Source organism: Cariama cristata, unplaced genomic scaffold (genome assembly GCF_000690535.1).
Source record: "Cariama cristata isolate BGI_N322 unplaced genomic scaffold, ASM69053v1 scaffold8775, whole genome shotgun sequence".
Taxonomy (NCBI): domain Eukaryota; kingdom Metazoa; phylum Chordata; class Aves; order Cariamiformes; family Cariamidae; genus Cariama; species Cariama cristata.
The window spans coordinates 50,547-62,924 of record NW_009616940.1 but is presented as its reverse complement, the minus strand read 5'-3'; the positions used below and the strand labels follow the sequence as shown (position 1 = coordinate 62,924).

Here is a 12,378-nt window from a genome sequence, read left to right as displayed (position 1 = left end):
CTTTGTTTTCAGCCATTGGTGTTTCTTCTAGAACTAATAGAAGAAGGAGTTGTTTCCAGTATTGTATAGTAGTTTGTAGTTCTCGTGCTTTAACTGCTGTATCCAATGCTACAATTATTTACAGTAAATTTCTGGTTTTGAAGAAAACTGGACAGGAAAGACCTTTGGAATGTAACAGGTTAAAGTATAATTTTGCTGTTAGCTGTGTTGCAGCTTGCCGATTAGAGATCAAGAAATTACTGGGATAATTACTGCTGTTTTGGATACCTTTGCATGATGCTCTCCTTCTCAATATTACTGTGGTCACATTACACCATACTACTGTGGTCATTTTTTGATTTTTAAATATTCCTTTCCCCTTAATTGAAAACACTTTTCTATCCTAAGTAGAAAGGACCTAGGCTCTGACCTGAGGTGTTGCCTAAATTATAGAGGAAACGCACTCTGTGGCAAGATCTGTTTTTCGCTCCTCTAAAAAAATATTCCCTGAGGACAAGGGGGTACACTGGGGGTGATGAGATTTAGGCTCTGGATATGCCTATCCCTGAAGCACCCTGGCTTGTGCTGATTCTTGGTAGTGTGAACTGGCCTCTCCTAGGACTAGTGGCAGACACGAGCAGAAGGGCCAGCTTGGGGAGTGCTTTGAGGGTATGTAGGTCCCTCTGGTTTTGAGGAGGGAGCAAATACTGCCATGCTGTTTTGGATAGAAGTTCAGAAAGGTAGAAATTCCATACTATGCTTTTCCAACATCATAATATTCTTATTGTTAGTGAATTTTTCTCAGTGTGCAACCTGTCAGCAATTTAACTAAGCCTATTATTCCTTGTCCTAACCATTGTGGTCATGAAGAGCAGACATTATAATGTCTTACCATACTTGTCATCCTCTGTACTAACCGGTACTTTCATTTTACCACAGATTATTTTCTAGCCCTCGGATCTCTCCTTTGGATTCTCTCCAGTTATTCCATTATATTCCCTGAAGTGTGTTGCTCCAAACTGAAGAAGACTTCAGCAGAAGCTTTACCAGAGCCAACTGGAGGTAGAGAACTCCTCAACTGGTCTCAGTCGTGTCAGAAAGATGAATTTCATCCTGAGCTTTTCTTCCCCACTCTCAGTTGTCTCAAGTACTTGTTCTCAACTCTGCTGCTGGTGTCCATATGATTTGGTAACTAACTCATCTGTTCTCTGCCTCAGCTTCCCTACAATTTGAAAAGAAAAACTTCCATGTAAATTTTATCTCCTATTTAGCTACTTGAAATTTCTGGATGAGGGGCATGTACAAAGTAAGCAGAAAATAATCAGTACATTTGCAAGGCAATGTAGAGTTCAGCAGACGAAAAGAATGGGACAAGATATTTTATAAAATCCTGGAAGGTACAGACAAATGGAACTTTTCAGTTTAACCTTGTACTTTATTTTGGAATTCCTTACGGAGAGATTGGAAGTCTGCCACACCGTAGTAGTCTTACATTGTAGGAAACCAAGAATGCCTCAGTCTCTTCTTGACCTATATAGTTCACAGATATTAACTAGGTTGTGCAAGTCTAAGCTGTTAATTTTATAACATAAAAAGAAGAAATCTTTACAGGCTGTGCTGTGCTCAGAAGTAAACATCTGAGAACTGCATAGTACAGACTCACATAATCATTTAACTCCAACTTTCAACATTTGGTTTGAAAGGTACCCATAAAACCCTTGTGGCTGTGGAAATAGCATGTCTCATCAGTTTTCTTGATGGCATGCAGTCGGTTGCATTTAGAATAGAAGATTTGTGAAGGCATTTTCTGTAGGCTTCTGGAAAGTTAAATTCATCTCACAAAAACTCCACTGGGAGAATTTCTGTTCTAAATAACTTTCAGCATTGTGAGTTAGTATGCCCAAGAGAACATGGTAAATTCAGCTTAATTTCACTGCATATATTCTTGGCACTTGTATCATTTCAGGGAGTTAAGATCTCATGTTGTAAAGCAACTCAGCAGGTTAGTTGCTCAAGGAGCCATAACTGATGGAAAGGGGTTGAGTTGGATTTGGTATCATAAGATTTTGCTGTGTGATGTAGTGCTCTACCATGTGTTTTACAAATGGAGCTTCCACTGATGCATTTGGTGTTGGTACTTGCCATGGAGACCTTTGAGAAAGGGAATTTTGCCTGGATATGTAAAAGGGATGAGGAACATCATATTTCTGTTGGCATTATTAAAAAGCCAGGTATTAGTTCTATGAAACTGTAAACATTCAACCATTGCAGGGTTTTGTTGCAAGAGACTGCTGAATTGCATGGACGTGGGTGATTGCATGGAGCATGAGGGCTGGGTTGGAGGTTTCTTAGATGTCCTCAGCTGTAGTGAGAGGCAGGTCCCTGGATCTTGCATTATAAGGTCTGAATGATGTTCTTTCTAGTACTGTAGTAACTCAGTGTTTGATGAGGTCTGAGGAAAGACGGGAATGACACTTTTGAGAAATTTATTTTAAAGAGCAAACTAAATTTAAAGGTCAAACTATATTTTGGTTTCAACGTCCTTTCTTACTGTCTTGGACACAGAACTGCATATTTAAAAGTGACTTTATTCTGCAAGGCTGGACTCATCCTACTTTGGAATCTATCCAAGAAAATATTACTGAATTTCCAGCCCTAAATGTAATGCATGTTTGATTTCAGGTGTGGCTATCCCCATAAACTAAAAAATATGTCCATCCGAGGCCTAAAGAAGAAACAACCAAAGACTTTTAAAGTCAAAGTTATAACAGTGGATGCTGAAATGGAGTTCAGCTGTGAGGTAAGAGTCCTCAGCAGAATGCTAGAAAGATGTAGACTGACCTTTGTATTAGCAAGACATAATCGGAACTTTTCAAATTTATCAGTTCATGGATGGTCTTAAAACTGATCTATTCTTTTTATAAACAATGAATTACTTGGTCTCATATGCATTCTTCTGTTGAACAACTCTGACTATTCAGAATTTAAAGCTGTTTCCATTAAATCCATTTGACTGACACTGCTAAATTAGCAGTAGGCCTGCTTTCTTCATAAGCATTCCAGCACATGATGCAGGGCTTGTTTGTAAGTATACCTAGTTCTCCACAAAAGTCTTTTTTTGTAAGTGGCACAGCTCTTTAAGATGCTGCCAGCTTGGATAAAGAAGTCTGGTCAGAGCTGGTCCTAAGATGTTGCTTATAAAATAATCTATGAAATGGTATTTTTGTGCTCAGTTGATCTGGGACATTCCCTTCAAATTTGCCATTTTTAAATTCCAGTTTATTTCTTTAACTACAGTGGCTGTTTTGTATCTCTGGGCAGAAGAGAAAAATGATCAAATGAAAAAGCTAGCTTTTCTTTTATTAGTTACAGCTATCTAGTAAATTGGGTAGAGAAATCATGACTGCAGAATAATGTGGAAGAAAACAAATACAGCAAGTGATCAATTGCTAAATGAATTGGGCTGCACTATTGAGGAGACAGAACTGCGCCTGATGAATTTGTAATCATCCAGCAAAGGCAAAAAAAGACACACAGCTCTTTTTAGAAGAGGAATTAGAAAACTGAGGTCCAGTGGGACTGGCAATTCTAATGAGAGACTTGACTGTCTTGTGGGGCATTTAGTATTTCATTTACCAGGTCCCTCAGAGACAGAATAGATTAGTCATAAGTAGTGCACTTCTGTGACGTAGTGATCTTGAATACTTGGAGGCAGAGTTGTGAAAATAAAGGATTTGGAAAATTTGATTTATAGATCAGAATCCTTGTTAACAAATGCAGCTTAATGTATTCCTTTCTTTGCTATCTTTCGCTCCTCCCCAAATATTGCTCTTTTGCTGGGATGATTTCCTACTTTCCATCCAAATATTGCCTAAAAGTTTTTTTTTTTTGCCATTAAATTCTTAGTGGCTGACCCATGCAATTAGACAAAATCATCTTTTTAACATGTAGCCAAATAGAAGAAACAGATGTGCAGCCTATTCAGTGAAAAAATGAGGCATCATATGTGTGTGAATTTCAGTACCTTTAATCAAAGTTTGCTCTCTATGGAGCCAGGCTACTAAATTACTCTAGAAGACAGGTTCCTGTTCATTTCAATCAGAGTAGCATAAAGGCTTGGCTTGGTGCCACTGAAATAGCTGATGTATGTGAAAGATGGATTTGCTTTCATTGTTTGGCATTTCTACACTGTGCCCTGACACTTCTTTGATTTTCCCTGGCCTTCTGTCAGTCTCTCCAATTTGTATAAACTATTAAATAACATTTTTACAAATATTAATAAAGCCTTGCCGTGTCCTAGGAAATCAATAATACAATCCTCCTTCCCTGTGCTCATAAAGTGCTTGATGGTGTGGTTAAATGACTGCAGCTGCTCTGTGAATCTTTCTCTGGAGGAGAGGAAGAGGAGGTAGAGCATTGTAACTATTATGCCTTTGCTGTAGACAACAGTAGGCATATTTCATTGAAATGCTAAAGGTGAAATAAGAGTTCATGGGAGAAAAGCAAATGGTAGCCTAGTTTGCTTGACTAAAATGCAGCAAATTCATTCAATACATACCTGTTTTTCTTAATTTTCTTTTCCTCTTTCAGATGAAGTGGAAGGGAAAGGACTTATTTGACCTGGTCTGCCGAGCACTTGGTTTAAGGGAGACTTGGTTCTTTGGCTTGCAGTACACAATAAAAGGAATGTGCACCTGGTTAAAGATGGACAAAAAGGTATAGGAAAGAAAAAATAAGTGTGGCAATTTTCTTCTAAAAAGATTTACTTTTTTTTAGCACAGGAGCTAAAGGAACATGTTACATGACAACTCATAATTTTAGATGGTATAATTTTAAGACTAAAATTCGTTATTAGGTCTGATTGCTTCTGTCACATTTGACCTGAAGTTTCATACACCACTCACTACTATATGCACTGATTGCTATTAGATTAAAGCTCAGCATTGCTCTTCTTTCTAAAATATGGAAAGGCTACTTTAAGTGGATTGTCAGCTGTTTTCTGATTTTCCTCTGGAATATTATTTTGAGACATTTATGTACTGGTTGTGCTCCTGATTTTATTTTATCTGTAAACAGGTTTTAGATCAAGAAATCCCCAAAGAAGATCCCATTAGCTTTCATTTTTTGGCTAAATTCTACCCAGAGAAGGCAGAAGAGGAACTATTACAGGAAATTACCCAGCATTTATTCTTCCTTCAGGTCAGGAACAGTTTTTTAACCATGAATTCCTTCTGTATTTACCCCAGTCCTTTTGTATTGTCTTTGATCTTGTTGGCAGCTTTTAGTCTCAGAATGATTCTGCTGGCTTCAGCTGTATCAGTGTCTCTCTAAAGATCTCATTTTTATGAAATACAGTCATCTCTCTTGACTGCCGTGGTTTTGTGTACTGGTAAGCTGAATGTTGTTTGCCTTCTGCAGGTTTTTGTTCTCTTCATGGCTTCTCTTACTGTTTGTGCTAGGAATGGGAGTTAAATTGCGGAGACCTGTAAAATGACTTTTTCACCTAGCAGTTTGGGTGATATTTCCACATCTGGATATTCCAGACTTGTTTTGCTTCTATAGTGTGTTTAAAAAAAAAAAATCCATGCAAGGCTAGCACTGCTTGAAGAACTGTGAGGCTTTTCCCCAAACTGGTCAGTGCTGAGAAGTATAAAGTGAAGTCATCATTTTTATCAGTTTCAGAAGTTCTCTTGAGGACTGTGTCATCTGGTCTGCTCTGACTGCAGCTAGATTGGATGAAGAGTCTCAACAGCTCCTTGTCATCATTGTCTTAGACCTGCTGGTGTAACCTCTTGTGTAACCATTCCCTAACCTAGTTCTTTCAAAATGAGCAGAATTAGAAGCAACCTGTTATTAGATGCACCCACTGTGTTGGGGAGTGACTACACAAGCAATTACGGTGGCAGTTGTGAAGGTGGAGAAGAGGGAAGGAATGGTGATAAGCAGTTGGGGACAATAAGCTTTTTCAGCGGTATCAGCTGCAGATGGAACAAGACCTGTGACTGCAGCCTATCCCTGAAACTAAACCTTGCGAGTTCCTAAAAATAGTCCAGGTGGTTACTGGGAGATCTTGTTATGTATGACTGTAGAAGGCACAATCACTAGAAAACAAGAACTCCCTAAGCTGTCCTTCTTAAATCTTCATTTTGGGTTGTAGGGGAAAAAGATCATAGAATTTGATAGCCATTCTGAAATACAGGTTTGTTCATCTAGCAAGTTTCAAAAGGAGTGGAGCAGCATACACAGCTACGACTCAGAAGATTCACCACAATGTGTGATCCTTTTAAAGACAAAGTCTGGAGACATCATTGTATTATCTGATAGCCCCTGGACGAGAAGTGCTCTTCTCTTGGTACAGTGTTGATATTCTTCTGAAATGTCCAGACTTGCACACACTGACTTCTGCCAGTCAAATTAGCCAGTTTGAGTTGTTTTCCCCACCCCACTGAACTGGGTGCCTGCTGCTCATGCTATCAGAATAAATCCCTAGCCCTGACAAATCTTCATTACAAATAACACAGAACTCATTTCAGCTCTGCCATAGGTGCAGCTGCTGAGGAGCTGCAGGACAGCAATACTGTGCTCAAGAGCAGAATTTGTTAGCTGTGTGAACACAGCTTGGTTTGTACACCGTGGTGGTTCTTACAGATTTACAAATTTCTGTAAGATGGAAGCCAGTAAAAGTAACAAAGTTAACCTTGCACATGCATTGATGCTAGCAGCTTTGCAGAGGCAGCTTTCTCATTTGCCACTTGGTTTTCTGTCCCAGAAATTGTTAGGGTTCTCTTAGCTCCATTGGAAAGTAGGTGAAGGAACAAATTCTTGGAGTGCAATGCTTCATTATCAAAATAAAGGTGCATCAACCAGGAATAGCCATGCTGTGGCTCCATAGCTGCAGCAGCAGGCTGTAGCTGTAGCCCCAGGTACACAAGCATTGCGTTTTGGATGGTAGCTTGTTGGTCAGCTGTTTGTTCCAATGTCTGACAGCTAGCTTCTCTCCTGACTTCTTGTAGAGTCTTCTGCAAGTTACAACCTTCTGGTGTGTTGCTTTATTCTGGTAGCTTTCAGCAGTACATGTCTGTGCAAGTAGATTGGGTGTATGGAATAAATTCAGTCTGCATCTGTAAATAAACACAGTAAATACACTTGTTCCCTGAGGAGGATGTGTAACTGAAATAATGGGAAAACGCTGTTGTTCTGAGGGTTAATATACTAACTAGAACTTCATCCAGAACTCTTAACCACTTGGCAGTTTGTTTCTTAAGCTAATTTTGGAAAGGAATGAGAGGGGCAGAACTCTTTTCCTAGTCTTTTAATCCTGAGTTTTTTCAGTTTTTCTTTTCTCCATGAACCTGCCTTGACTAGCAGATATGCAATTAACAAATTCTTCTCATTCCAAAGTAGAAAAACAAGACTGAAACAAATTTGAACTTGCAAAGTTTCATGACTATAAGAACTTAAGATCACACCTGGATGCTAATAGGAAAAACATGTACAGACATCTGGATGCCTACAGATTTCAGCTCTACTGACTATTCAGACCTTTACAGATTAATGTGGCATAACAGCTTTTTGCAAAATGTGTGAATAAATGTAAATGACTAAAGCCAAATGTTGTCTGTTTAAAGTTTAGGTAATTTGCTCTTTCATGAAAAGTATAAAAAAAGTCCTTGTAAGAACTAATCAGAAAAAACCCCCAGACACTTACGGGGGATTTATCTTGAGTTTTTCTAATTCTGAAATGTACAATTTGCACCATGGAATATGAAAGCTGGAGCTTTCCAATTTGGAAGAAAAGTCTTTTCAGTCTCTTCATTCTTTCCATTTTAACAGTTTAGAAAGAATTTTCCCTGTACCATAATTCAGGTTTATATATTGTGCTCACCAGAGACTAAATTTAAAAGAAAAACTTTCTTGATAGTTCATTTCAGTTCACAGTACCTACCGTGCCAAAGTGTGTTTGTAAAGATAGCTCAGTGCTATCTCAAGTAATTTTTCTTTTTGGAAATGTTTAAGACTCTGCATTATGTAAATTTTTTTGTCTTGTGCTTGTCAGTAGGCTAAATACATTACACCTGAGAACAGGATTTGTGAAGATTAATTTCCCTTTTGTTCTTTAGGTTTTCAAGTAAAAATTATGCAACTGATTTAAAATCAAGCAACATCTTACAAACTATTACACCTCTGATCTTGGTAGCACCATACATTATCAAAATGAAAAGAATGTTAAAAGACTCCTTACCATTCATACTAGGCTTTTATTTTTAAGCCTCTATTTTTGTTGTGCTTATACCACTGTAGTTGAATAAATTAAGTGCTCTATTAGTGAGCTTCCCTTTGTGGGGTCTCCTTTATTCTCTCATTCTGGAAAGCTTGAGAACATACTATTATGGTTTTTAGTATGTGTCTGTCCTTGGCAATACTAGCCAGCTGGACAGCCCTGAGCAATCTGGTCTAGTTGGACCTGCTTTGACTAGATGACCTCCAGAGGTCACTTCCAACCTTAAATTTTATGTTTCTGTGTTGTAAAGCTAACTTTTCCAAAGCAGGAAGAAAAAGAATTGTTAAAAGGAGTGAAGTGCAGACAATAAAATTCAAAATAGCACGTTCTTTTTCAGGACTCCTTGTATAAATGTGTGGAGATAGCCGACTGGCATTTCTATGAACTTAGAATTAAGACACTTTAACTTTCAAAAGTTGGGGTTTTTTTTATTAGATGTAATGCTAAGTAAAGGCTTCATGTGTTTCTGAATGCCATTTTATTATTGCTGTTACTAACTCATAATGGTGATGTTTGGTGCCAAATCATAGTCCAGACATGTCTAGTTTCATTTCAAGCCTGACATTAAGTCCTGGCTTTGAGCTTCTTTAACTCATTCCCTTTTTCTCTTGATTTAGGTTAAGAAACAAATACTGGATGAGGAAATCTATTGTTCTCCAGAAGCAACAGTTTTACTGGCTTCTTATGCTGTTCAGGCCAAGGTTTGTGCATAGAAGCGCTCTTTTTTTAATTGATTTTTCTTTTTTTTAACCAACACATATACATGGTGGTATGTAAAACACAGCAGTGTTAAAATTTGCAATTAAAGAAGTACGTCATCCTGGGAGGTACAGGCACAGCTAGAAAAATGAGCATTAGAAGCCACTACAAAGATTTTGGTATTATATACTATACTTCCACACCTTAAGGGATTTCTTTGGACCTAACATTTTAATGTAATCTCTCTCCCAGCTAGAATTATTTCCTGTTATAAAAAATGTCCATGGATACAGCAGGTGCTGATGCCAGAGATCATGATGGAAGGACATGATGATTTTTAGTATCTCTCAGAACGTAGTTCAATTCATGCCACCAAGGGCCAAACTTATGCAATGGCAGGAGGTGAACACAAATTCTTAGCAGGGCTGGCCCTCTGCAGCAGCCCAGCGTATATGCAGTAGGCTATAGGAGCAGGGGAGCTTACGCTCCTGAATGTAGCCTGTAGTTCGGAGGGACAGTATGAAGGCATGAGAAATTCCTTCATATCTGCAGTAACTGAGAGCTGCAGGTTAGGACTGAAGTCTAAGGTTATAGGCCACCATCGTGGCTGTATTGGAACCACGTGCATAGCACAAAGGCTGGAAGTAACTTCCATGGACAGTTCAGATGAGGGGAGCCACGTGTCTATTATGTGTTATCCCATATATGTGAGAACCAAAACAGTCTGCCTCAAGCAATTGCATCAAACTATGCAAGCAACAAGTTCAGCATTCTGCATCTAACAAACTTTTATTTTCTTGGGACAGTATGGTGACTACGACCCAAATTTTCATGAGCCAGGCTTTCTAGCCCATGATGAACTTTTACCCAAAAGGGTAAGTCTTTATTCTGTGTAGAACCAAATCTTTGAATCTACTCGTTGCAGCACAGATATTGCTGTGGGATTAACCAGAGCATTAGAAACTGTGTCTGCCCTGAACTCGGCAAAATGACCAAGCTGTGAACTGCATTACTACGTTTATGTTGCTTGGGAGAGGCAGCACATGTATTTGTATCTTTAAAGGAAACCAAACTCCTTCCTTTCTATGTAGGTCCTCAGGCAGTATCAGCTGACAGCCGAGATGTGGGAAGAAAAGATTACTGCTTGGTATGCTGAGCACAGGGGTATCGCCAGGTATTGCAATAATTTCATTCTTTGGAAACCCCATCCATTTCAGTAACTGGTTATTTGCTGTCTTCAGTGAAATTTGTCTTTTGTAGAGTAAGCAAAGAAATACTGTTTTCCAAGCTGTGATGTTAATAGGTTCGTTTATAACTAAGGATAAAAACACCCACTCACCTGGGGTAAAAAATGTCTTGTATAGGCCTCCAAGGGCTTGTAAACTGGACTTGCTTTGAAGTAAACACAGAAGCTAAGGGCTTTTGCAGAGCTTCATGACCTAACATATCTAAACCATGAGTCCTGTCTCATCAGAGTTCATGTATGCTAGCAGAAAGAAGTTCCTGCAGAAAGTTTGGGCTGTGTGGAATTTGCAGTTAGCTCTGAGAGTTTAGCCTTTTCATTTAAGGCTGTCAGCTACCTGGAGTTGCTGGTGTGTCTGCCCTATGCAGTAGCTGCCTTTCTGGAGCCGTATCACACCAGTCTCCCTATACAATAAAAAGAATGCATCTGATATCTTTTATACCTTGTGAAAACCATGGCTCAAAAGAGTGTCAACATACTTAGCAAGGAACCAAAACAGTAAAGACACAGCATTGTAATTCCAGGACTGAGTTTTGGTGCTAGTCCGTGTGGACATTCAGCTACTTCAAGACATTCAGCATGCCTGGAAATTCAGTTAAACAGGAAGTAGGAGCTGTTGGCACCCAGAGGCAGCCTTTCCTAATATTTCGGTTCAGTTTCTCTTTGGCTGTTCTAGGTGCTTCTTAGCACTATTTTTACTATTTTCCTCAACACTTACTGATGCTTCACCTTGAAGGGAGAAGAATGGTAGGTGGAGAGATTCTCACCCTTCTTTGGCATCGGCCCAAAGCTCTGGTTAGAATTTGTTAAGGACTTGTTTTTGAATGAACTCTGTTTCCTGAAGGAAATATCCTCATGTCATGGAAAACAATGGTAGGGTAGGTCTCCAAGACATAATAATGGTGGAATGGCAAAACTAACACAAGGATAAGACTGGACTTGAATTTTAATAAAGGTTACACTACACGATTCAAAATAGGTACAGCTTTACTGTCTTTATTCTGTAGAGATCCCATTTTTATTATCCTTTTTCTATTGTTGAGAGTAAGGTGGCAAAATTAAAGACGGTACAAAGGACCAGATTACCTGTTCTTTTCTAAGTAGGAAATGTAGAGTCAGCTAGGAGAGAAAGGTTGGCAAGGAATTTCCAAGTATAATCATGGCCTTATTCTCTAGGGATGAAGCTGAGATGAACTACCTGAAAATTGCCCAAGACTTGGAAATGTATGGTGTCAATTATTTTCCAATTGCTGTAAGTGCTTTATTTTAGCAGTTTTCAATCACTGTAGATGATGGTACTGTCCTTTTAAAATCTTCCAGGGGGTTTGGAACTGGAACTCCTGACTTCTGCTTTTCTCTGCTGATGGTCGGCTGTGTACTGATTGTCCTGACTTGGTTTACTTGCCTACTAAATGAGTAGGTGAATAAGCCAGTTAAGATTAGCGTTTTACAGTCTGACAAAGGTCTTGAGTAGCTCTGGGTATGTAATAGGAAGGAGGAGAAATAGTCTAAAAGTTTGAGCTGCTATAGTCAACCTAGAGGACTGGATTTCTTAGCCAGCAGTGACAACATCCATAATATTTTGTAGAAACATCAATTTCCTAAAAATACAGATAAATACCAATGTATTAGAATAAGTGTGGTTCTTGTCTGTGGTTGTTTAATGTCACCCTTAATGGCATATACTGATATCTATTGTTTTTTAGCAAAATAAAAACCATACAGATCTTCTTCTTGGAGTTGATGCCAAAGGTATTCATATCTACAGCATTAATAACAGGTTTTCTCCAAATAAGTCATTTGAGTGGAGCGCTATCAGAAACATTTCCTATAGTGAGAAAGAGGTATGATGGCTTTGATATATTATTCTTTTTATGCGGGCATGGGTGTGGACTGAGATTCTTGGAACAGGCTGAAAGCTGTCTCTGTTTAAATAATTTGGGGGAGAAGGGGAAAATCCTAGGGAGCTTTGTTACGAAACTAAAAATAACAGACCTGCCTTTCAGATGCGCTGCATAACCTCAGTTCCCCTAGGAGCCAGAGGCTGCTCTGAACTCTTCAGACTTTTGGAGCCCTCTGTTCTGGTTCCTTCCCTGCTGCTTGTCCTTTGCAAAATAAGTGTGTTGATCTCTGAAAAAGATAGGTATTATGAATGCCACTGTGACTAGCTTCTTCA

At 38.9% G+C, this 12,378-nt stretch overlaps 1 protein-coding gene across 1 annotated transcript in view; it reads left to right on the top strand.

Moving 5' to 3' along the window:
• Nucleotides 1-1,159: 1,159 nt before the first annotated feature.
• LOC104161795 (merlin-like) overlaps nt 1,160-12,378 on the top strand; it is a 19,477-nt gene continuing 8,258 nt past the window's right edge. Inside the window, exons 1-9 of the mRNA XM_009700335.1 lie at nt 1,160-1,167; nt 2,662-2,779; nt 4,570-4,695; nt 5,056-5,178; nt 8,878-8,961; nt 9,766-9,834; nt 10,051-10,133; nt 11,379-11,454; nt 11,909-12,046. Of these exons, the coding sequence (XP_009698637.1) occupies nt 1,160-1,167; nt 2,662-2,779; nt 4,570-4,695; nt 5,056-5,178; nt 8,878-8,961; nt 9,766-9,834; nt 10,051-10,133; nt 11,379-11,454; nt 11,909-12,046 (825 nt within the window). The remainder of the gene's footprint in view (nt 1,168-2,661; nt 2,780-4,569; nt 4,696-5,055; nt 5,179-8,877; nt 8,962-9,765; nt 9,835-10,050; nt 10,134-11,378; nt 11,455-11,908; nt 12,047-12,378) is intronic.